Source organism: Arvicanthis niloticus, chromosome 12 (assembly GCF_011762505.2).
Source record: "Arvicanthis niloticus isolate mArvNil1 chromosome 12, mArvNil1.pat.X, whole genome shotgun sequence".
Taxonomy (NCBI): domain Eukaryota; kingdom Metazoa; phylum Chordata; class Mammalia; order Rodentia; family Muridae; genus Arvicanthis; species Arvicanthis niloticus.
Window position 1 is genome coordinate 4,603,244 of NC_047669.1, and position 22,913 is coordinate 4,626,156.

General features: G+C 45.5%; 1 protein-coding gene across 2 annotated transcripts; it reads left to right on the forward strand.

Moving 5' to 3' along the window:
* The first annotated feature begins 497 nt into the window (after positions 1-497).
* Ufd1 (ubiquitin recognition factor in ER associated degradation 1) lies at positions 498-22,370 on the forward strand. 2 transcript variants are annotated; one of them, XM_034515454.2, is made up of 12 exons: positions 498-648; positions 2,890-3,022; positions 3,386-3,418; positions 6,343-6,464; positions 9,223-9,353; positions 11,486-11,558; positions 14,734-14,802; positions 15,444-15,509; positions 15,948-15,995; positions 16,940-17,028; positions 17,563-17,644; positions 21,502-22,370. In XM_034515454.2, the coding sequence occupies exons 1-12, from the start codon at positions 646-648 to the stop codon at positions 21,574-21,576; spliced, it is 924 nt and encodes a 307-aa protein (XP_034371345.1). In that variant the 5' UTR covers positions 498-645; the 3' UTR covers positions 21,577-22,370. The 2 variants fall into 2 exon arrangements, with proteins under 2 accessions (XP_034371345.1, XP_034371346.1); XM_034515455.2 differs by having other exon boundaries at positions 532-648; positions 2,890-2,996.
* The last annotated feature ends 543 nt before the right edge of the window (positions 22,371-22,913 follow it).

Here is a 22,913-nt window from a genome sequence, read left to right on the forward strand (position 1 = left end):
CCCCGAAAGAAGCATCATCTTTACTCAGGCTGCGAACCTTGTTGCTAGTGTTGACGCTAACTTCCAGTTACCCAAAACCCCCTACGCTTGGCGGACATCTTTACTTCGGGAAGGAATGTCTAGTATCTGACCCTGGAATAGTCAGAAAAAAAATACTCTTAGACATGAAGTAAATTCAGTCACACATTAGTTGAAGGCGGCAACTACGTTTTCAGCGGGCTGTTCGTCGAATTAGAGTGAACTATAGATTACTTCCGCCCAAATCCATGATGGCGGGGCCAACGCCGGAAACTTCATCTGCATTCTGGGTATTGTAGTCTGTAACGAGACCGGCTCCTACCAACTTGTTCGGAAGGGAGTACTATCTAAACATTATAAATAATCGCCGTCCGGTTAAATCAGTTATTAAGTGTTTTAATGTTTACTTTAAATAATTTTCAAACCTCAGGCCTTTCCATGCCTTTCGGTTTTTCCGCCGCTGACTCCAGGCCTCCGTACCCCACCCCCCCGCGTTCTCTCGTCACTTCCGGCGAGCCTCTCGCGGGTTCTGGGTTTCAGAGCGGTGGCCTCGGCTGCGAAGAGGGAGCTCCGGGTATCTTTTATAAGGTTCAGGAAAAGAAGCGGCATCACCAAACGCTGTCAGTCATGGTGAGTTGGCCGCAGATCGCGATCTGAGTGATGCCAGAGCTGCTCCTGGAGCTCGGCGGGGTGGGCCTGGACCTGGTGGCGGAGGTGCCGAGTCACCCCGGCCTGCGTCGGGCCCGCTCCACTGTTCCGAGCGCTTCTGTCCCAAGTGGCATCCAAAATTACGAGCTGCCTCTTTTCTTCTTAGCTTCTCCGAGTCATGACTCGTATGCCTTTCGGCGGGACTGCTGCCCCCGAGAGTAGAAAGGAACGTGATACTCTATGTCAGTCGTTCTCTTAAGTGCTCGACACGCAACAGGTGAACTCCAAGTTAATTGGAGAGTTCTTGGGGAGTGGCGCGAGGGATGAGAATCCGACGGACATTAAGCTCTGCCAAAGTTCCCTGACCTTTTATTTAGTAGAGATCATGTCTTAGGATGTATGTCACCTTGTGTTCATCATGGTGTGATAACGACGATAGATAACATTTAGGACGCTTTTTTTTTCTATTAACGTATGCTTATTTAATTCCTGCATTCCCCAAGGAATATAGGTAGTTATTATATTAACCGGGAGAACTAAAACTTAGAGAGGTAGTACTCAAGAAAGTGAGGCACAGAGGTTGATAGTCAAGCCCATCTGGCTGCAGTGATGTCTCATCACTACTGTATATAGTGTTGACTCCATGCCATTTGTTTGTTAGAAACAAGAAGTTATTCGATTTTTATCGTAGTGTCATTGTTAAATCAATATCTAAGTTTATTTGTGTAACCAGAGCTGACTGCTTGATGTGTTAGGCATCAAAGCTTTATAAAGGAAGTAAACACAGGTGGTAGAATCGGGGGAAGGAGGAGCAGATGGTCATGTTCATGGGTGGATGAGTTAGAAGGATACAGTTAGGGGTGTTGCATACTTTCTCTCTTCTATTTACGTTTCAGAGAGAAGCAGTAGGTTTGATGGAAGGCATAGGGGAAGGAGCTTTGATGAGCACACACCCCCTAACCCCATCATTCAAAAAAGATTTTGTGGGTTATTAACTTAAGACTGAGTCAGACAGTTCTGGTGCTTAAAGAAAAAGATAAAAGACTGAAGACTTCTGTGGTAACTGAAGAACAACTTATTGATGGGGAATGTTGGTGTGCACAGGAGCCTGAGAATAGAGGCCTAGGGGTGGGTATGTGAGTCTGTGTGCTTGGGTTCATGTCTGTGTATGTGAAGGCCAGCAGACTCTCTGTGTGCTTGGGTGCGTGTCTGTGGATGTGAAGGCCAGCAGACTCTCTTGGGTGTAGTTCCTCATGTTTTCATTTTGCTGACTGGTGGGAGAAAATACTCGCCATGCGGTGAGCATGTCTGTTCTGTGCTGTGAGCATCTGGAGAAGCACTAACCCAGACCCCTGCCGAAGCGAGGGAGGCTCGCTGGAGAAGAAAGGGGATTGTAACTAAAAGCCAGATGAAGGACTACATACATGGGCAACCGCTTTTTCACCACCTGCAATGTTTTTTGTGTTCTTTGCCCAGTTGACACTCAAGACATGTAGGTTTTTAACGAGGATCTTCTGAACACTTGTTTAACATCCATTCTTGGATGCTGTCTGTCCCCAGACCTGCTTCTTGTCTTTAAAACTCCCAGACATAGGTATTTTATTGTTAACTTTCTTGTGTTCACTAGGTTCACTAGGGCACAGGTGATATCTGCTTTCTTAGGACCCAAACATTACTAAAGTGATGTCCCCTAAAGCCCAGATTAGAGCCGCATAAATAGCAAGCACTGAGGAGAAGAGGTGGCTTCTGAACATTATATTATGAGATGGTGGGTGCTCAGTAATGAGTCTCTATGAAGTGTATGTAAGGTTCAGCCTTGATCTTGAGAATAGGGCACAGTAGCAGAAAGCTGGGAGGGGAAGGCCTGGTTTTATATTTTAGTAAAGTTGCACTGTCTATAGATACTGGAAACTGGACCTGGGGGATGACCTGGGGGAGACAAAAGGGATTGAGGTTCACTGTGCTGCCTGGCAGTCAGAGCATTCTGGTTAGTTGAGATTCTAGTTTACTGTCTTCTTTGACCATATTTATAAGCACTGATGACTTGCTATGTTTAGTGCTTGGCCTAAAGAAACAAACATGTGAGCTAGATACAGTGGCCTACATTTGTCCTAGTTGTGTGGGAGGCTAAGTCAAGGTCACTGAACTCAGGACTTGATAACCAGCCTCTTTTCTAAAAGTACTTTTGTTTTAATAATAACACCATTTCTTTCTTTCTTCTAGTTTTCTTTCAACATGTTTGACCACCCGATTCCCCGGGTCTTCCAGAACCGCTTCTCCACGCAGTATCGCTGCTTCTCCGTGTCCATGCTAGCAGGGCCTAATGACAGGTCAGATGTGGAGAAAGGAGGGAAGAGTATGTGCCTGTTTTTATTTTGAATAGTAACCTTTCCTGCCCTAAACTCCATGAACCATGTAGCCTTCTATAGCCCTTATTTTGCATGTGGGCACCAGACACTAACATTATAGTAAAAATGTCACTCTCCTAAGGCATGGGTGGTGGGAGTCGGTCCTGATCATGTCTGTTGACTAATGCCATTCAGAACACAAAAGTCAATTACTTTAAGTATGATTCTTTATGAAAAATCATCATGAAATTCTGGCTACCCCCTAACCACTGTTTAAAGCTTTTAAAAGATACATCAGAAAGTTTACGTCTTGCCTTTATTCTGTCTTTTTGTTTTTATTTACTTAATATTCCTGAAATTTCTTTTCACAGTAATTATGCCACCCTCAGCCCTCGATCAACTCAGTAAGTACTTTCTAAATGACTCAACAGTTTGGGAAATATAAGTACAGAAGCCAGAGGTGGGCATAGGCTTTTCGTTGTACTCAGATCCAGGTAACATTTGTCAGGATGTGATTAGAATCCTCTTTGGAGGGTGTGCTGGGCTAGAAGGACCAGGGACAAGTACCTTAGTTGAGGCAAAGCATGGTCATGCTTTCCACTGCAAGGGCGCTGTAAGCACGAGTCAGTAAAGGATATTTCTCTGTTTCTTCTCAACCCAGGCCCTTCCCCCATTGTCTGACTTGTCTCAAGAACTTGTCTACATACAAAGGAGCAGCACTTTGCATAGTGCTTGAGTAGTTCTGTAGGCTCACTGGGTTATCTCCTAAAGGAAAAAAATGACTGCTCTACAATAGGACTGTGTGAAACAGATCTTCACCTCCTTTTCAGATAGCTCTCCTAAGCTCCAAACCTGAGTTTTTCACTTCCAGTGTTACTTTGTATCCTGAGGTATCAAAGGTCGAGCTGCCACTTTCTCTTCCTGTGCCAGATAAAGGTCGAGCTGCCACTTTCTCTTCCTGTGCCAGATAAAGCAGTTGTGAGACAAACCCGTGCTTCCTTTCTTGGGTTATGGGCAATCCTAATTGTGGATGCACTCTTTGCTTTGGAAACTTGAAGATGTTCCCATACTGAATTCATTCTGTAGAGACTGGTTATGGAGATGTAGTGGTGACTTGCAGAGAGTAGATGCTACTTTGCTGTGTTTGGGCTTTGAACTTTGCCTGGCTCAGCTACTGGCTTAGCGCCTCTGGATCTTGGTATCTCCATTAACCAGGGACACCATCAGTACCGTTCATTGGAGCTGTGGTGATACTTAGTTATAAGTGGGGAGGTGACCTATAACCAGCTCTAGGTGGGACTGTCCAGTGGAGGGGGTCTCCTTAGGCAGCAGGTAGAGTAGAACCATGGGGTTAACAGAGGCTGTCATTACAAAGACAGGTTGAGTCCATAGTCTTGCTTTTGGTTGAGCTGTCCAAGGAGCCCAGGTGTGTATCCAGGAAGATACTTGGGAACTGGATCAGTGGAATTTAGGCCAGATTAGGGCAACATTCAGACCTTTCTTTGTTTGCTTTTACTGTACTAAGGATTCAGGCATTCTAGTTGGATGCTTATTCACTGAGTTAGAACCTCAGCCCTTTAAAGCCCTGTTTCTTCCTTCAGTCTGGGTCTCACCCAACTTAACTAGGCTAACTTCAAACTTAAAATCTTCCTGCCTTGACTTTCTGAGTTGCAGGTGTGTGCCACCATGCTCAGCTGTTGAGACCTCTTAAGTGGTGGAAGAAACCCTCTGTAAGACAAGGGAGTCTTGATTTGTGAAATCCAGGTTATTGCTCAGGCTGTGGGAGTTAAGTGTTGCAGAGGACTGGGGAGCTCAAAGTCAGCCTCTCCATCACTCAGTGGCTGAAGGGTGCTAGAGTTTCCCTAATTGCCCCTGATTTGGATCTTTGGCAGGAGCCTGGTCTGCAGCACCCAAGACCATGCATGTCTGGGTCAACTCGTAGCTTCTATGGCGGGGCTGTTTTAGTGACAGAGAGCCTAGTTCCTTGGTCCTGGGCTGCTTGTCTCAGTCACCCTTGTGCTGGCAAGATCACCTCAATTTCACAATGAGGCACTTTTCTAAGCTGCTTTGGAGCTTCTTACCCAAGCTCTTCCCTGACTGACTTTATTCATTCAACATTTAGAGAGAGGCCAGAAGTCTGCTTTGCCTCCTGATGCTAAGTGGACTTTGCTTGCCCGATATGGTGGCAGGCCTCTGAGTTAGAGGCCATTTAGGCCTATGGATTGAGTCTTAGTGTGTGTGCTTAACCTGACAAGCTGCAGTCTACTTCAGTGGCACAGTTCCCTGACTTCAGCAGACTAGGTCTGGATCCCAGCACCATCACTTCTGAGCATGATCAGTTAGGGCATGTTACTTTACCCACATGCCTCCGTTTCTCCCATAGTATAAAAAGGGAGAAATTGTAGTGCCTTTTTCATTATTCTGGGAAGATTAAACAATTGTCCAGGACACAGCAAACACCACTGAGAACCTCTCAGAACCTCCTAGATACTTCCTATTGCCCTAGTCTCCTGGCTTTTTCTGGTTTCATGTGGCCAGGCCCTCCTTTCTCTGCCCTTGTGCCTTTAAGTCAGTGTTCTACTAGTCCTGTTGCTGGCTCCTACCCTCTGTGCAGCCCTTACCTCATAGATCACTGGAATTCAGAGACATGCCATGTTGTGACCTTCTGAGCTAGTGCTTCCCACTGGCCTAGATACTTGTCTCTGTTCCATGTGTTCTCATAGTGTCTCCCTTCCTGACTTACTCTCTCATACCTGACCCCAGCCATCTTGCCTAATTGAGGGTCATTCCTCAATTGGCTGAGTTCTTCCCATCCATCCCTTTGCTTAGCTGTCCCCCTTCCTGGATTGTGTGTCTGGTAGCTGACATGGAAAGCTGGGTGTTTAGGGGCTAGGAAGCCTGTTCCCTGGTCTTTCTCTCTTTCCCCTTTGCGTCCCATGGTGCTTGCAGTATGTACTGGTGCATGTCAGTTTAAATCTCAAATAGTCTCTAAATGAAAACCTTTAAAGGAACAGGTTTTCTTTTTTTGTGGCACATGGTTGCCACTTCAGTTATTGATGAATACATGAACATGCTACTTTTAAGAATCATGATTTCAGAAAATCATGTTTATGCTGGTGCTGTGTGAGTAAGTCACCAAGCTCTAGGGCCACATGTTGTGTTTTTGCGGTGACCTCTCTGACTAGAACAGTAGGGGAATGTAGGAGCAGGCGCTGAAGTTTAGGGGGCAAGGCCATACATAGGAGGGCATTGGGTGGACAGGGTTCCTTCACAGGGGCTGGTGGTAGGTGTGGTACTTGATTGTGTGTTGTAACATCTTTGTTCTTAGGCCGGCTCAACATTACCTATCCTATGCTGTTTAAACTGACCAATAAGAATTCAGACCGAATGACACACTGTGGTGTACTGGAGTTTGTTGCTGATGAAGGCATCTGTTACCTCCCCCACTGGGTGAGTTGAGCTGTGAAGGTCTGTAGAGTCTGTCCTTGGGAACCTCATAAGCAGAGACACCCCTTTTCCATGTGTGTGCATTCCTGAGAGTTTTTTCAAGTAGAACAGCCCAGTAAGAGGAAGACATCTTCAGCAGTGTGCTATGCCATGTTTAAAACATCATGCTTAACTGTGGAGACACAGGTCAAGCTGATATGAAGGGTGTCATTACAGGCCTGGGTGCTTCATCAAGGGCTGAACAGTCCCAGAGCTTACCCTGGAGCAGGGCTCCTCAGAAGGGCTGGCAGGACTACTTAGCACATCGGGGAGGATCCTGAGGTGGCAAGCATTCTGTGGGGTGGTTTGGATACTGCAACTCCGTTGCTTCCCTTCTCTCTCTCCTTTCAGTCCTAGCCTAGTTGACAAGCTCAGCTTTAGGAAGCCTTCACAGGGAAGCATGGACCCTGTTCTTTGTGCTTTAATGGTGTCAGGTGTCCTGAAAGGCCCTGGGCAGGCTGTGGCTGGAGCTGAGAACACAGAAGTGCTTTGTCTACTGTACTTGGAGGCCCTACTGCCACCAGAACAGTGTTCTGAAGCTCAGTCCCCACCTGCTTGCTCTGTCACAGTGATCAACACATTTCAAAGGAGTAACTTTTCCTTTTTACAATTACATGTGATTCGAGTTCTAAAGATCCTTTCTTTTTGTCATTGCCCCCCTTTCCAGCTGAGCCCCGGGGTGCTTGATGAACTATGGCCCCACGTTCTCCCCAGCAAGAGTCCTGCTTAGCCTTGCAACTTCTAGGCGTTTCTGTGTTGCCTGTGTCCTTGCCCAGACTTGTTGTGGGATGTCTTACTAAAGCTGAGATCTGACATGCCTGTCACTACACTCAGCACTTACTGTCCTGTGTCTTCCCCTGCACAAGGCTGTCCTGTGTAGTAGCAGGCCTGGCCACTGAAGCTGCACTGGATGGTGAAGTGTAGGGCAGTGACTCTTTCAGTCCTTCTCTTTCTGCAGAGGCCCGTGGCTCACCTGTTGAGATGAAGTGTGAGGTAGACAATGTGGAGTTCTGAAAATTCTCCCTTTAAATCCCTGACGTGCAGACAATAGCTACAGATTCTTTGACATCTTTAGCCTGGGAAGCTATCTGAATTTCTTTCCCTAAGATGCCACATGGCCCTTAGGAAGCTAGTGGGGGTATAAGACTTGTTTTCCCAGCCCTTTTGGGCTGTCTTTCCAGCTCATGGTATGAGCAGGCATTTGCCTACTATCGCCCAGCTTCTGTTTCAGGTGACAAGAGGCATGTACACAGATTATCTCACTTGGCTGCTCAGTGAGCTTTACCTAACCTAAGCTGCCAAGTTTCAGGGAGAACCAGGCTGCAGGAAATGCTAGCCTGCTGCTGGAACCTCGTGTTGACCCATAGTTATTGGAGTACCATCTGGCCCAGGCCTGCCATGATATCCACATCAAAGTACCCACGAATGGACCAGGGAGAGAGTGAGCTTTCAGGTCTTCTTGCTCGTTGTCCTCAAGTCATTTCAGAAGTCTGTTCCCCAGGGCTTGGTCTGACCCTTTTTCCTGTTTTGTGCTGTTTGTGGCTATGTCCTGCTTCTGTCTGTCTGGGGAAGCTGTAGGCCCCACTCAGGCCTGCAATTGCCTTCCTGTTCTGTGTGCTCCAGAGCCTCATGCCATAGTTACCTTCCTCCTGATTGACCATTTTATACTGCTTTGACCTCTACCAGACTGGTATTGACCCTTGGGACACTTGTACTTAGGGTCACAGAGCCCTCACTTGCCAAAGCCTTAGCAGCTTGCTGTGGCATTTGGAGGAGTGGCTATTCTCCATTTCTGTCATTCTCAGCCTTTTAGCACAGTGTGCTGGAGCCTCTGTAGTCTCTCCTGGGCGGCACCTCAGCTGCCCCATCTTGAGATGAGCGCTCCCTGCTTGCAGCACAGCCCTCTGTTCTTGCTTTGGAATGTTCTCTAAGGGATTTGCATCCCTAAAGACTTGCTTGCTTGGGGTAGCCTAGCTAGCATCGGCCCCTAAAGGTAAAAGGAGGTAGAGGTGTTAGGGAAGGCCGATGGAGATTTACTCTGCAGTTCTTTCTACTTGTGCATCTATGTATCCAAATTATTTTCAAAAAGATACAAAATTAGCAAAAATCCATTCTGAGACCTGTAACCTATCCCTCTTTTCTGACCCATGGCTCTCTGTCTCTGACTTAAGACTAGTACTATAGTGGCCTGGTTTCCTACATGCTAGATTTTCACAGCCTTTGTTCATCTCCTTCTGTTCCCGTCCTCAGTCATTATTTGTCTTACTGGGTAGTTAAGCAGTGCATGTGTGTTAGCGTTTTTTATGACCCTCGGTAGCAAACATGTCTGGGGCCTTCCACGACTAGCCTTTCCTTGTGTGGTCTTGATTGCTTCAGGATCTTGAAAACTGCTTGTGGGACAGCTTTGGAGCTGGGAGGTAAGCATCCCAGGGAAACATTGTGTACAGAAAGCTAGAAACTGGTGGCCTGTCAGGTGGCCTTGCCAGAGACAGGCCACAGTGCAGCCTCCGTTGAGTCTCTCACTTGCTCTGCTTTCCATGTGCGTCCTCCACTTGGTTTTCTTCTACATCACAGTTCAATTGCTTGTTCCAGTCTCCATCCTAGGCTCTTCTACCCAAATAAGACTTAGACCCACTCAGTGGACTAACGGTACTAACTGGCAGATGTTAACCGTGTGGGCTTCTCAATTGTAAAGAGTTTCATGCTGATTTCTTCTCTTCAGATGATGCAGAATTTGCTGTTGGAAGAAGGGGGCCTGGTTCAGGTGGAAAGTGTCAACCTTCAAGTGGCTACCTACTCTAAGTTCCAGCCTCAGAGCCCAGACTTCCTGGATATCACCAATCCTAAAGCAGTGTATCCTTTTGACATAAGAGTCCTCTGTAACAGAGGGGTTCGTGGTTGTCTCTGAATAGCATGGGGAACTATACATTGGTTTCTGATTGAAGTTGTGATTGTTAGTGACATCATTTGGCTACATCCTCTTGGTCCTGACAAGCAAGTCAGGGCTCTTTGGCCTTCTCCAGTCACTTGCAGAGCCTTCTTTTAGTTTTGTGGCTACCTAGCACAACGACCGAGGTATGCAGTGTATGCAGTGGAAAGGCATCGTGGCCCATCTACCTCCAGCCCTCTGTGGAGCCCTTGCTCTGGGTCAGCATGCACTAGGTAACCAAACCCACTTTGTGCTCAGACTCAGGACCCATTCAAAGTAAGATAGTAAAGGTTGGCTGAGTGCATTTTCTGGGTTTTAGCAAGTGGGAAGGAAAAGTTGTATGGTTTTGTTCTAATGATTTTTTTTTTCTTTTATGTTCACCTCTCAGGTTAAGCTGGGTATGTGTATTTATAAATGTGACCAGTGTGAGTGAGGGACATGCTTTGTGTCAAGATGTACATAGCAAGACTTTGTCTAAAGAAAAACAAAACAGAGATCTCAAACAGCAACATGGACAAGTAGAACATCTGAAAGCAAACATACAGACAGAACCTGCTGTTACCGCCCTTGCCACCTGTCACCTCTCTCCACTCACTGTCAGAAGCAGGCTGCTGTGCCAAGGGTCAAATCCTGGATGCCAGTGGGCCTTGACAGAGGTTCATTTGGTGAATAGGTCTTAGACAGAATGGCCTTAGTGACACAGGGCCATGTTGGATACTTGTCTTCACTTTGTAGACAGTAGTAGAGGTGTCCTGTGCTACAGTCAGGGGACATCTGTGGGAAGAGCTGCTTAATTTGTCCATTAGACTAAAGTATTCTGTTTTGCTGTCAGTGTGGGATGGGTCTTGTCTTCACCCTCATTTTTAGGATCTTTGTGGTTTCTCATGTTATAATGTAGATTTATGAGATTGCTTTCAGGAGCGTTTTAATATTTAAAAAAATTCTTATGGCTATGTCTGTGTATACAGGTACTCAAGGAGGCCAGAAAAGGACATTAGAGTCCCTAGGGCTTGGGTTATAGGTGATTGTGAACCATTTAATGTGGGTACTGGGAATGAAACTTTGATCCTCCAAAAGAGTAGTACACACTCTTATCCATTGAGCTGTCTCTGCAGCCCCTATTTTATTTTTTAAATAATGTGTATGTATGTGGATATGTGCATGTGGGTCTAGGTGCCTTTGGAGGCCAAAAGAAGATATCAGATACCCTAGTTACAGGCGATTGTAATCTGTCATTGTGGGTGCTGGGAACCAGTCTTGGGTCTTCTCCAAGAGCTGTACTCACTCTTAACAGCCAAGCTCTCTCCTGGGAGGCTTTTCCTCTGTTATCATGGGGAAAAGGGGATCACTTTGGTTAACTGTTGTTTCTGGGTAGGACTGATAAGGTGAAGGCAGTCTCATGTTCGTGTGGTTAGTTTTTATTTTCAGCTTGACTGTTAGAATCGCATAGTAGACATACATTGGCTTATTTATGAGTATTTTTTAAAAAGAGATTTAACTGAGGAGGGAAGACCCGCTCGAGTGTGGGAAGCCCATCATGTGATCTGGGTCCAGGCTGACTAAAGGGAGAGGGAGGAAACCAGTTGAGAGCTCTCACTCCTTTTTCCCTGCTTTCTGATCCACCAGGTGTGACACCCACCTTCACAGCTGCAAGCCTTCCCTGCCTGCATGCCCTTTCCCTTCATGATGAACTGCTTTAGGGCACACAGAACCCAAATAAATCCTTCCTAACGTTGCTTTTGGTTGAGTATTTGGTTTCAGGGACGAGAAAAGGAACGAAGACAACATAGAGCAGAGATGTGGGGGGCTGCACTGTAGCATTTGCAGAGATAGAGCAGAGATGTGGGGGGCTGCACTGTAGCATTTGCAGAGATAGAGCAGAGATGTGGGGGGCTGCACTGTAGCATTTGCAGGACCTGCCAGAGTAATTCTAGGAGTCAGCCCCACTCATCTGAGGCCAGCCCTTCCATAGCTGTTCTATGTCATTGGAAGTAGTAATCCATTGTGTAATTGAAGGCTTGCTGCTTGCCATGTTGCCTTGACAGCGTGTATACAGATTAGAAAATGCATTGAGAAACTTCGCCTGTCTGACGACTGGAGATGTGATTGCCATCAACTATAATGAGAAGGTAAAGAATGTTGTGCTACTGTGCCTGTTTGCCAGAGAGGGAAATGACAGAGCTAAGAAATGATTTCATCTAAGTGTTTCAGTGATGCAGAGTTCATTGGGGTGAATTACAGGAGCATGGGTGAGCCAGGTATGTGTGACTCAATGCTGCATCAATGGAGTTCTGTACAAGTTACAGCGCTACTCTCAGGGAGGGGCCTCTGATAACTTTTCTTCTGGTCTTGGTGGGTACCAAGACCACATGCCTGTGGTACATACACATGTATACATGCAGGCAAAACATTCAGAAACTTAAAATAGAAAAAAATCTTCCCTCCCTCCCTTTCTTCCTTTCATGTGTTAAAATTGGCTCTGCTGGCTGACCCTTGGTAGTACATGCTAGTTATCATACCTAGGTAATGGTTTTAGGTTCAAGGTTTCATGAGACTTCCCACACCCTCCACAAGAGAATATTTGAATCCACAATGAAGAGCCATAGTTGTTGTCCATTCTAGTATTGAATGGGGGAAGGGAGTCTAGAAATGGCTTTTATCACCTAATTGCTGCCTACTGTTTAGTTTTCTAAAACTTCCTGGGTTCACATTCAGAGCCCTAATTTTCTTAGTGTTGATAGTTAACTTTTTAAAGATATATATGTATAATCACTGGGTCATCTCCCTAGCCTTTCATGGTGGTTAATGTGACTGCTGTTTGATAGGATTTAGAAACACAATAGAATGGAAACTGCCGCATGTCCATGAAGGACTGTGTAGACACAGCTGGGATGGGAAGGCCCACTAACTGGAGATGGCATGGTTCCGCGGCTCAGTGTGCTAGACTCAGGAAAACCAGTGCAAGCCGACCATCAGCACTCATTGTGATTGTGGACGCAGTGTGGCCTGGAGCTCCCTCCCGCCCGGACTGTGGCCCAGACAGGCCTTCCTTAGTTGTTTCTGTCGAGCATTTTGTCAAAGCAGTGAAAACACAGTATGCAGAAAGTGTTATAAACTGATTATATTTATAGACAAATAAGCTTAACATTTTTGTACCTATTCATTATACATAACATCTTTTAATAACATCTATTAATGGGCTGGAAACATGGCTCAGTGATTAAGAGTACTTGTTGCTTTTGCAGAGGACCCAGTTCATTTCCCAGAACTCACAAAGAGGTTCACAGCTGCCTGTAGCTCTGGTTCCAGGGGCTCTGACAACCTCTTCTGGTCTTTGTGGGCACCAGGCATGCATCTGGTACAAACACATACATATATGCAGGCAAAACATTCATAAACATAAATCTCTTTTTAAAATATGTCTTTAAAAGCCTTTGTTGGCTGAGCGTGGTGGTGAATGCTAGTAATCTATATGACTATGGCAACAGGTTTGTAGGTTCAAGGTTGGTCTGGACTACAAAGCAAGTTCCTACTCTTGTCTCCATACCAAAGGTTTTTCTGTCCTTTTATCTAAGCCAAGCCCTTTGCCATGCTGAGACGAGCCAAAAACAAACTAACTGTGTGTCTGTTCTTGTAAAACCCTCTGTTGAAAGCACACAGCCCTTTGAGGATCAGAGCCTGCTGTGGGGCAGAATGCTATTGGTTACCTTGAAATAGAATTTAACTATTTGAGTTAGTGCCTCTTGGGATTCTCATAGGAGCATACATTATCTTTTAAAAATGTTTTTATTTTTGTTTTACATGCATTGGCACTTAGCCTGCATGCCTATCTGTGTGAAGGTGTCAGAACTCCTGAAGCTAGAGTTACAGACAATGAGCTGTTGTGTGGGTGCTCAAAACTGAACTTGGGTCCTCTGCAAGAGCAGGCAGTGCTCCTAACCACCGCTGCGCCCTCTCCAGCCCCAGGAGCATACAGTGTCTTACATGGCTCTTCCCTTAGCTGCTTCCTGACTTAGGTCTGTTGAGTCGAGTCTTATTACGGCTTATGTTCAGCCATGGGTCTTGGCTCTTAGACCATTGAGTGGGGTGAAATGGCAGGTGAGTTCCCACAAAGCTAAAGAAGCCTTCACTTCCCTGTTATCCATAGAGTATATTGATGGAAAGTGTAATACAAGTCTTGCCATCTCGGGCTGTCCACCATAGGCATGGAGCCTAGTAGGGCAGGTGCCTCTCACAAACTGATAGCTGTGGAGCTGGGCCAGGGCTGACACTACTGTAGGGCTCAGTAGTGACCCCAGCCTGGCATCATCTTCCCTGAAGTGAGTGCTAATCCTCTCAGACTAGGTCCCCACAACTGTCACAGAATCCTGGTCAGCTTCCTTACGTGGTGTGGGGATACTCTGGATAATGGAGATGTGAAGCCTTCTTGAGCTTTGTGGGAACTCACCTGTCATTTCACCTAACTCCACTGTCTTGGTTAAGAGATGTAAGAGCCGAGAACTGTGGCTTCATGTAGTTCTGTGTATCCAAGGTCAGGTCATCAGCTGCTGTTTACCCAGGGAGCCTCTGCTGTTTATTTATCATTTGCTTCTGGAGTGCTAGGGATTGAACCTGGGGCTGTGAACATACTATACAAATGCTCCACAGCCAAGCTGTAGGACTGGTGACGTGCAGTTAAAGATGCTGGTCCTGTGAGCCTGGTGATCTGGGTTTGATCCCAGAGCCCACAGGTAGGAGAGAACCACCCCCTGAGGGGTGTACTCTGACCTCCATGTGGACTATTGCAGATGCATGTTGATATAGGTGTCAGTGTGTAAAACAATTGAGTTCTATATAACCCTAGCCCAACTTCTTTTCTCTCTCTTTTTTTTTTCTTTCCCTTTTCTTTTCCTCTCCCTGCCCCCCACTCTTAAATTTAAGCAACACAATTCATTTGTTGTTTTGGGAGGTTAGACTTAGCATTATTGGTATGAGCATTCTTACTCATCTCCTTGAACACTTAGCTAATTCTTTTCTTAGCATAAACTAGATTGTGATTTTAGGTAGTAGAATGTATTTAGGATATATAATTATATTAGAATATTAGATTTTAGGTGTTAGAATAAATCAGATATGAATGTCTAGACCAGGAATAGTCTTTGCATTATGGAGCTAATTAACTTGTGGAGTTAGACCAACATGTGGGAACCAGTGCCTTTCGATCCGACCTGAAGCAGCATTGTCAGTGCTGGAAGAATGATGCTGGTGTGACGTTCGCCCGTGTTGCCAGCCCCCACTACTTCATCTTTCTGTTTTTTTCTGCAGATCTATGAACTTCGGGTGATGGAGACCAAACCTGACAAGGCTGTATCCATTATTGAATGTGACATGAATGTGAGTGACTTTCCACTGTAAGGGAGGTCAGAACCCATGAAAATGTCTCACACAGGAAGAGGAGGACAGTGCTATCAGCATAGGAGAGATGGCCATTCACTTAGTAGTCCCTCCTAGGGAGTAGAAGTGGCAGTTGACTGTACTTAAAGTGGCTGGATCCACAGTCACCTCAGGCCTGTCAAAGAGTGAATGTCCCAGAATTAAGAGCTAAGTGGAAACAAATTATTGACAGGACTCCTGGTTGTCAAGGGGGAAAAAAAGGTTACCCTGTCTCCTGTCTCCTTTCATTTACGTTGAAATCCTATGGTGTCAGACTTTAGAAAGGGAAGAGAGATTAATGGTTGTCGGGAACATGTGGGTCATTGTAGAACTATTAGTACCTTCCCTGGGGTAATGGATATACACACTTCCATGGTGATATGGTTATATTTAACTCTAAACACACACACACACACACACATACACACACACACACACAGAGTTCCCGACAATAGTGTGTCTATAATGTGTGATGTCATTGTAGTGATATTGAACAGAATAAAGCACTATTGTTGGGAAAACTGAACTCTAAAGCTGTTGTCTCAGTTAAGAAAGCAGAGTGTGGTACATCTCAGGAGTTAACTTTTATTATCAAAACACAGGTGGATTTTGATGCTCCCTTGGGCTACAAAGAACCAGAAAGACCAGTGCAGCATGAGGAGTCAATAGTAAGTCATTTTCTTGAGCTCCTGATATTTTTGCATCTGTGCTTCTTTTGTTTGTTTTAATTACATTTAAATATGTTGTGTGCGGGTTGGGAGTGTGTTTGCCACTCATGTATATGGAGGTCAGAGAACAACTTTTGGGAGCTGGTTCTCTTTCCACCATTGGATACCAAGGATTGAACTCAGGTCTTCAGGCTTGCTGGCAAGTATTTTTACCTGGTGAGCTGACTTGCTGGCCCGTTGGTGTGTTTCTCTGTGAGTGGGCTCTGCAGGGGTTAGCTGGGTCATAGTCCTTGCTCTGAGGAGGAGGAGGCTTGCCTCCTAGGAGGATAATGTGTTCTAGCTGATTAAGACTGGGGCAGCTGTGGAAACGAGGCTCTGAGGAGAGCTGACCACCCATTCCAGGAAGCTCATGTCCTGTTTCTTTCCTTCCCTTGTCAGGAGGGAGAAGCTGACCACAGTGGCTATGCTGGAGAGATGGGCTTCCGTGTGAGTACCAGACACTGTGTGTCTCTCTGCATCCTGATGCTAGGAACTGTTCTCAGTGATGATCTGTGAACATTAGCAGGACGTGAGCTCCGGGCACCCAAATGAGCAGATAAATCAGGCACTTGCTCAATTACCAAACTGTTTGTTTGTTTGTTTGTTTGTTTTTTTAAAAAGACAGATTTAAATTCATTTTTTAAAAAGATTTATTCATTATATAAGTATACTGTAGCTGTCTTCAGACACACCAGAAGAGGGCATTGAATCCCAATACAGATGGTTGTGAGCCACCATGTGGTGCTAGGAATTGAACTCAGGACCTCTAGAAGAACAGTCAGTGCTCTTAACTGCTGAGCCATCTCTCCAGCCCTCAGACATTTTAATATGTGCTTTTTCTTGGGACCTTGACAACCCTAAAAGGCTTCCAACTTCTGTTGTTCCTTTCAAAACTTATGCCTATCAGGACATGAGTATGGTCCCTAGGTGTGTGGGGGATGTCTACAAAGTCAAGTTAGTATAATAGAGCCTCACCACCCTTCCCTTAGGCTCATTTGCTTTACCTCTGAAAACACATCCTGCTTTTATTTGCCTACACCATTTGAAAGTAAGCTGCATGCTTGCTAGCCAGGCTCCCTGGTAAGCAGGCAGAAGTAGCTCGTGTGGGCGCTGACATGCTGGGAAGCAGAAGAGGAGGTATGACTAGACGTGTGGGAAGGAGGGGCCTGGCAGGTATTTGCAACAGAGGTCAGCTATCACTGCTGCTGCCTGTATTAGAGAGCTCTTAGACTTCCTGCAGTCCCTTGAGGGGCTGGTGAAGATATCTTGGCTGGCAGCACTCAAGAGGATCTGGCAGTGCACCAACTCCCACTCTTCTGGGGTGTCTGAACAGAGGCACATGGTTGCTCACTCTTGAGGTTGAGCATGCACCTCTTGACTCCCTTGTCTAGGCCTTCTCTGGTTCTGGGAATAGACTGGATGGAAAGAAAAAGGGGGTAGAGCCCAGTCCTTCCCCAATCAAGCCTGGAGACATCAAAAGGTAGGTCTGTCCTAGTCTGTCCCTGATGAGTGTTTGCCATTTTCCAAGAAAGGTTTGACACATGGGCTTTGTGTCAAAGTCCAGGACATGGGAGAGCCTAATTCCAGTGTTGGAGACAGAGCAGCAGGCTACTGAGTAGGCTCAAGCCCTTGCTCATTCCCTGACAGTGGTAAAGCATGATGGTGTCTGTCCAGGGATTCATAGTGAACCCTCTTTTGGTGGCTACCAGGTAGGGCTAGGATGTGTTAGCTGTCTACTGTGTGTGTGACCAGGAAGAGAACAGGAGATGGGGTCCACTGGAGTACTTTCAGAGGAAGTCTAAGGCTAGACCAGTACCCACAGTTCCTATCCCACGACCAGTGTTTTTACTTTGTGTTCCCTCCTAGCAGGTACATAGAGAGCAGAGCAGTGTATTCTAGACAATTACTAAGTAGGCATTGCTGTCTCTCCCTACCTTCCTCTTGATTGTCAGAAGCAAATCTTAGTCCTCCTTGTCTAGTAACTAACCTTTCTCCTTGTCTGTAATCTTCACAGAGGAATTCCTAATTACGAATTTAAGCTTGGTAAGATCACTTTCATCAGAAATTCACGTCCATTGGTCAAAAAGGTTGAAGAGGTAAGTTTATTTCGTTGGTCATAGAATTTACTTACTAGTGGTGACTGGTGTTTCTGCCATTCACAATAGGGTGCTTCTGTGATATGTAGGCCCCTTCTTGTGGTCCTGCTGTTCCTAATGGGCTGATTACTCTGTAGAACCATTGCAGGTCTGTTGACTAAGACTTGGCAATGCAGGGGTCAAGAACTGACTCCAGGTTCTGCCATGAAAAAACTCTGGAGCCCAGGTGGGTTTCATCTTCTTTTTGCTTACTGTTTTTTCAGCGTGGGAAGTTGAACCCCAGGACCTCACACACGCTGAACTACACTCTTGCTTATCACTGTACTTAATAGCCTAGATCTAGAGCTTACTATTTCTACACAGTGACTCCTGGGTAAGTGGTAGGACTGTAAGACAGGGACAGCATGGCTGAGGCCTGCAGAGGTGAATATTTGAACAGGCCCAGCGGACTGTGGTTGGACATGATACCTGGGAATAGGTGCATGTGCTCATAGGAAACCAAAGTGACCAAAATCAAGACGTTGACCGTTAGCATGAACACAGTCATGAAGGTTCAGGTCTCTACTACAGCCCTGGTACTGCTCAACAGTGGTGACGAGCATGATCCTGGCTCACAGAGCCAGTGCCAAGTCAGGGACCAGGTATCCTCTGTGTGCTTAAGTAACATCTTATTGCTGAGATGTACCTTTGAGCTTCATGTTGTGATTGCATTTGTGCAGATGTGTGGGTACAGAGCCAGATCCCCTGACCACCTCACACATGGTACCTATAGCACTCCATCTAGAAAATGACCTTCACAAAGACATCAGGATAGCAAGCTTCTATGGCCAGCATGTTCCTGTTACCAGGCCTGGGGGTGGGGGAGCTGCCTTAGAAGTAGGAGGCATTACATGGGAACTTCGTCCAAGGTGTTAGGCATTATTTATAGGTGTCTCATCCTGCTGCAGATTGCATTGTGCACGGCAGCTGTGTCTGGATTGCAGCCACCCAAATGTGACATCTATTTCTAGAATACCTATGTTAGACCTTGGGCTTTACTGGTTCATTTCTCAAAGGATCACGCTTAGCTGGTCATGGTGCACAACTGTAGTCTCAGCAGTTGGGAGGTTGATGCAAGAGGATCCAGGAGCTCAGAGTCAGGCTTTGCCAAAGGAGACCTATCTTAGAAGAGAAGGAAGGGAGGGAAGGAGGGAAGATCAGTCAGTCTCCTTGAGGAGTCTCAATAGGGCAGAGATTGGCTGTGCTGTGAGACTGTGTGAGACTGCTGGATCATTGCCACACACTCTTGGCTGCTGAACTTGTCCTGCTCTAGTATTCTGGGTGGCCTGAGACAAAGACTAGGGTATTCCCAGGCTGAACCGCAATCTCTTGCCGCCTTTAATGTCCCTTAAGCTGACACAGTGTTGTAAGGTTTCTAGGCTTAGAGTAGATGTCAGTAGGCCTCCATGAAACCTGCCTACATCCTTTATCAGATATAGTTCAGCTTTCATCATACTCACAACCCAGTGTGATTTATAGAACGGAGAATAGGCTGGCAGGCACAGTCCCAAATGTTTATGAAATTAAAGACATAGCTTTACTCTATCTTCAAAGCCACTAAAGTTTTGGTGAAAGGTAATGAGATAATAAGTTTGGAAGAGGAGGCAACTTCAGCAAGGATTTGACAGATGGACAAGCAGAACCTGCTTTTAATTAGCATGAACAGCTACAGTCTAAGCCTGGCCTGGGAAAATCCAAGCAGCAGTTTGGTGTAGATCCTGGAGCTCATAGAAACACCTTTGGAAAGAGAGGTAGATAGAATAGAATACATTTTACAATGCGTTTAGGGTCACAGCACCTTTCCCAACAAAGCAAGACAAAAATTCTAAGAGAAAAAATTTCCAGCCTAAAATTTTGTACCCAACTCTTTCCAGGTTAAACTTTGTCCTCTCAAAATTTATGTGTTGTCCTCACAATGTGACTGTTTGGATATAGGCATAATGAAGGGAAAATAGGGCCCTAATCCAAGCTGACCTGTTTTCTAATTTTCCCAGGAAAAGGGAATGTGACCATACAGAGGAAAGGCCACATACAGGCATAGAAGGACCATTTTCAAGCCAGAGGGGTCTGAAGACAACACCTTGGTCTCAGCTTCAGAATGCTCATAAATTAATGTGGTATTTTAGCCACTAAGTCTGTAATGATTGACGTGGCAGCTCTTTGGCAGCTCTACTAGTCAGGTTCACTAGCTGACCTACCATCAAGACACCAGGTTCAAAACAGAAGTATTTTCTCACATGTAGGACCAGAAAAAAAAGCCTTTGAGGAGCTTTCTGGAAACTTTACTTGAGGGTATACCTCACTAAAGAAAGGAAGTAGAAAAAGCTGAAGCCAGTGGTGACTCACACTGAATCCCAGAGTTGATGAAGCTGAGGCAGATAGAAAGTTCAAGGCCAGTCTGGGCTCTAGTGTAAGAAAATGGCAAGTCCTAGCTTGGGATATGCCTTCAAACAGATGAAATTGGTCAAGTCGTGCTTGGATGGAGGAGAGAGACGTCAGGACAGGCAGAAGGCTGTGTGGCAGAGGCCTGCATTCTGTAGTTCACATGTGCTCTGCACTTACGTGCTTCACATCACATAAACGCTGAATTGCTTCAGGGTGCAGTAGGTGTGAAGATGTGTTTTGGAAACTGCAGATTTCCTCTATTGTAGGAAAGCAAGAGGGAATGCTTCAGATCTTGAGCAGTTAAAAGAATGTGGGATTAAAACCTACTGTTTTTTCGATGTTAAACAAACCTGCTAGTGAAAGAATTGATTGGTAGTGTTTCTTATGGTTGGCTGGTCTGAATATATAGTTTTTTTTGGTTTGTTTGTTTGTTTTTTTGTTTTTTTGTTTTTTTTTAAATGTGCCTCTTTTAAGCTAGGAATTCCCTTCTAGAAAAACAAAAGCAAAACAAAAACCAGAGCTGTGTGCAGACAGTGGCCACTTATCTCAGCAGTGCCAAACAGGAAGTAAGGGAATTTAGATTAGAAACTCATGGGTTTGAGATTTGGGGATTAAGTAAATATGTGCAGAAAGGTGACTGGAAATGCTATTGGGTTGGTGCAGTTGAGAGTGATTTTTCTTGGAGCAGTGTACTTTTTACATTGAAACGGTTGTTGTGGGGCTGCAGCATTGGCCAAAGCTCTGAGAGCACTGACTTCCTTAGAGAACCCAGATTCAATTGAGATGATGGCTCAAACCTCTGTAACTTCAGTCCTAGGGGGACCTGGGGCCCTCTTCTGGGCTCCATGGACACTGCATGCATATTTTACACAGACTTATGTAGGCAAAGCACCCATACACATAACATTTTGAAAATACAAAATGATTATTGTGTAAAAGGTTCCCAAGCTATCATGTTTCAATTTAGGATTTTTCAACTCTATAGTGATGTGAAAGAGATAGCTGTTCAATAGAAATAATGCTTAGAGTTTTGAATTCGATTATTTCCTGGGCTCATAGATGATGGGATCCTCTCTGAGTGTTGGATGGCAGCAAGGTGCCACAGGTTCCCTTCCATAAGTTGAAAAGTTGTATAGTAAATCTAAAAACAAAGGTGGTGGTAGACTCTTATTTATATGTGTGTTTGATTGCCCTGTGTGTGCAGGTGCCCTGGCAGCTCAGAAGAGTGAGTCAAATCCCTTGGAGTTGGAGACCATTGTGAGCCACCCAGCATGGGTGCTGGGAACTGAAATTGGGTCCTCTGAAAGAGGGGCACACACTTTTAACCACTGATCCATCTCTCCAGCTCCTCCAGGGCATTTGAGTCCATAGAATAAAGTAATTATTGTAAGCTTTGAGAATTTCTGAAAATGATATCCTATTTTCACACCTAGGATGAAGCTGGAGGCAGATTTGTCGCTTTCTCTGGAGAAGGGCAGTCACTGCGGAAGAAAGGAAGAAAGCCCTAAGTCCAAAACTGTTGGCTGAGTGGAAAAATAAAAGATCCGATTGCAACTGGCTTGCAGTTACTAGCTCTGACAAGTTCAGAGATGCTCTGTTATTTATGGTTTGTTTAGAGTCGCTTAAGAACTATCAAGCTTGTCCTGGGTGCAGAACAGCAGAACTTCGAGGTTGTGTGCTTGAATAGGGGGAGGGGGGAAGCGTGCTCAGGTCCCATGGGTGGCTGCCTCCTCCACTTCCTACGCTTTGCTCCAGGGCTGTCCCAGGGCTTCAGCAGAGCAGCCCTGATTCCTGACTTGCTCTTCTTTCCCGTATGTATACACAGGGCAGTGTCTTTAGCCCATCATGGGTACTCAGGCCAGGACTTGAGTACCTGACAAAGATGGCCTCTGTTTTTATTTACAGTGACTCAGAAGGGATCTCATCCACTTCTGATGCAAAATGAGATGAATGCACTCTCATTTTGATCTGCTTGCCCTCAATGAATTCCATGATGAAGCCAGATGTGAAAGGCAGAATGAATACATGCTCAAGTTTTGTGCCCCTGTTACGTTTATTAGCCAAGGTTCTGCTAGTTTGTCTGTTTTTCAAGTACTAGGATTGAACCAGAACTTATGAATATTAAGCATGTCACACACTCTGCCACCGAGGCTCATCCATGCCCCTTTTTCTTACTGTTTTATTGTCCTCAGATCTGCACTTTGTATGATGTAAGATCTTTTGACATGCTGATCTAGTTATTTAAATTTTGTTCCTTGAGAATAATTCTTATTGAATAATTAAATAAACTGATGAAAACTTGCCTCTAGCTGTTTTGATAAGGTATGTCGCGGACTGGTGTGATATAGGCCACTAGCCAGAAGTCACAGGAATATTCCTACAGCAGCACATCATCCTATCATTAGAAGACTACTTCTGAGACTTGTGGAGGCTGTAGGGACAGATGTCACTCCCTGGTGCTTGGAGTGCAGCTGGCCAGGCCTAGCAAGGTCCCCATGGAGGGTGCACTTTCCCTCTAGGTTGATAGCTCCAGAGTCTGTCCATTTGCTCTGAGGAATATCCGTAAACATGATAATTGGCTCCTGACTCTGCGGCAGGGACATCATCACTGGCCAAATGTGGCTCTGGAAGGCATAAATGCTGTGCTAACCTGCCAGACCTGTCCTTTGGGGGTGTCTCAGTTTCCCTAGCAGTAAGGCAGCTTTCATCTGTGGGGTTCTGTTGGTTAATTTTGTTAGGCTTGAGAGAGGGCTTGTTCTTGCAGAGGATCAGGTTTGGTTCCCAGCACTCACATGGTGGCTTGTCACTCCAGTTCTAGGTGATTTATGTATACATGTTGCACATA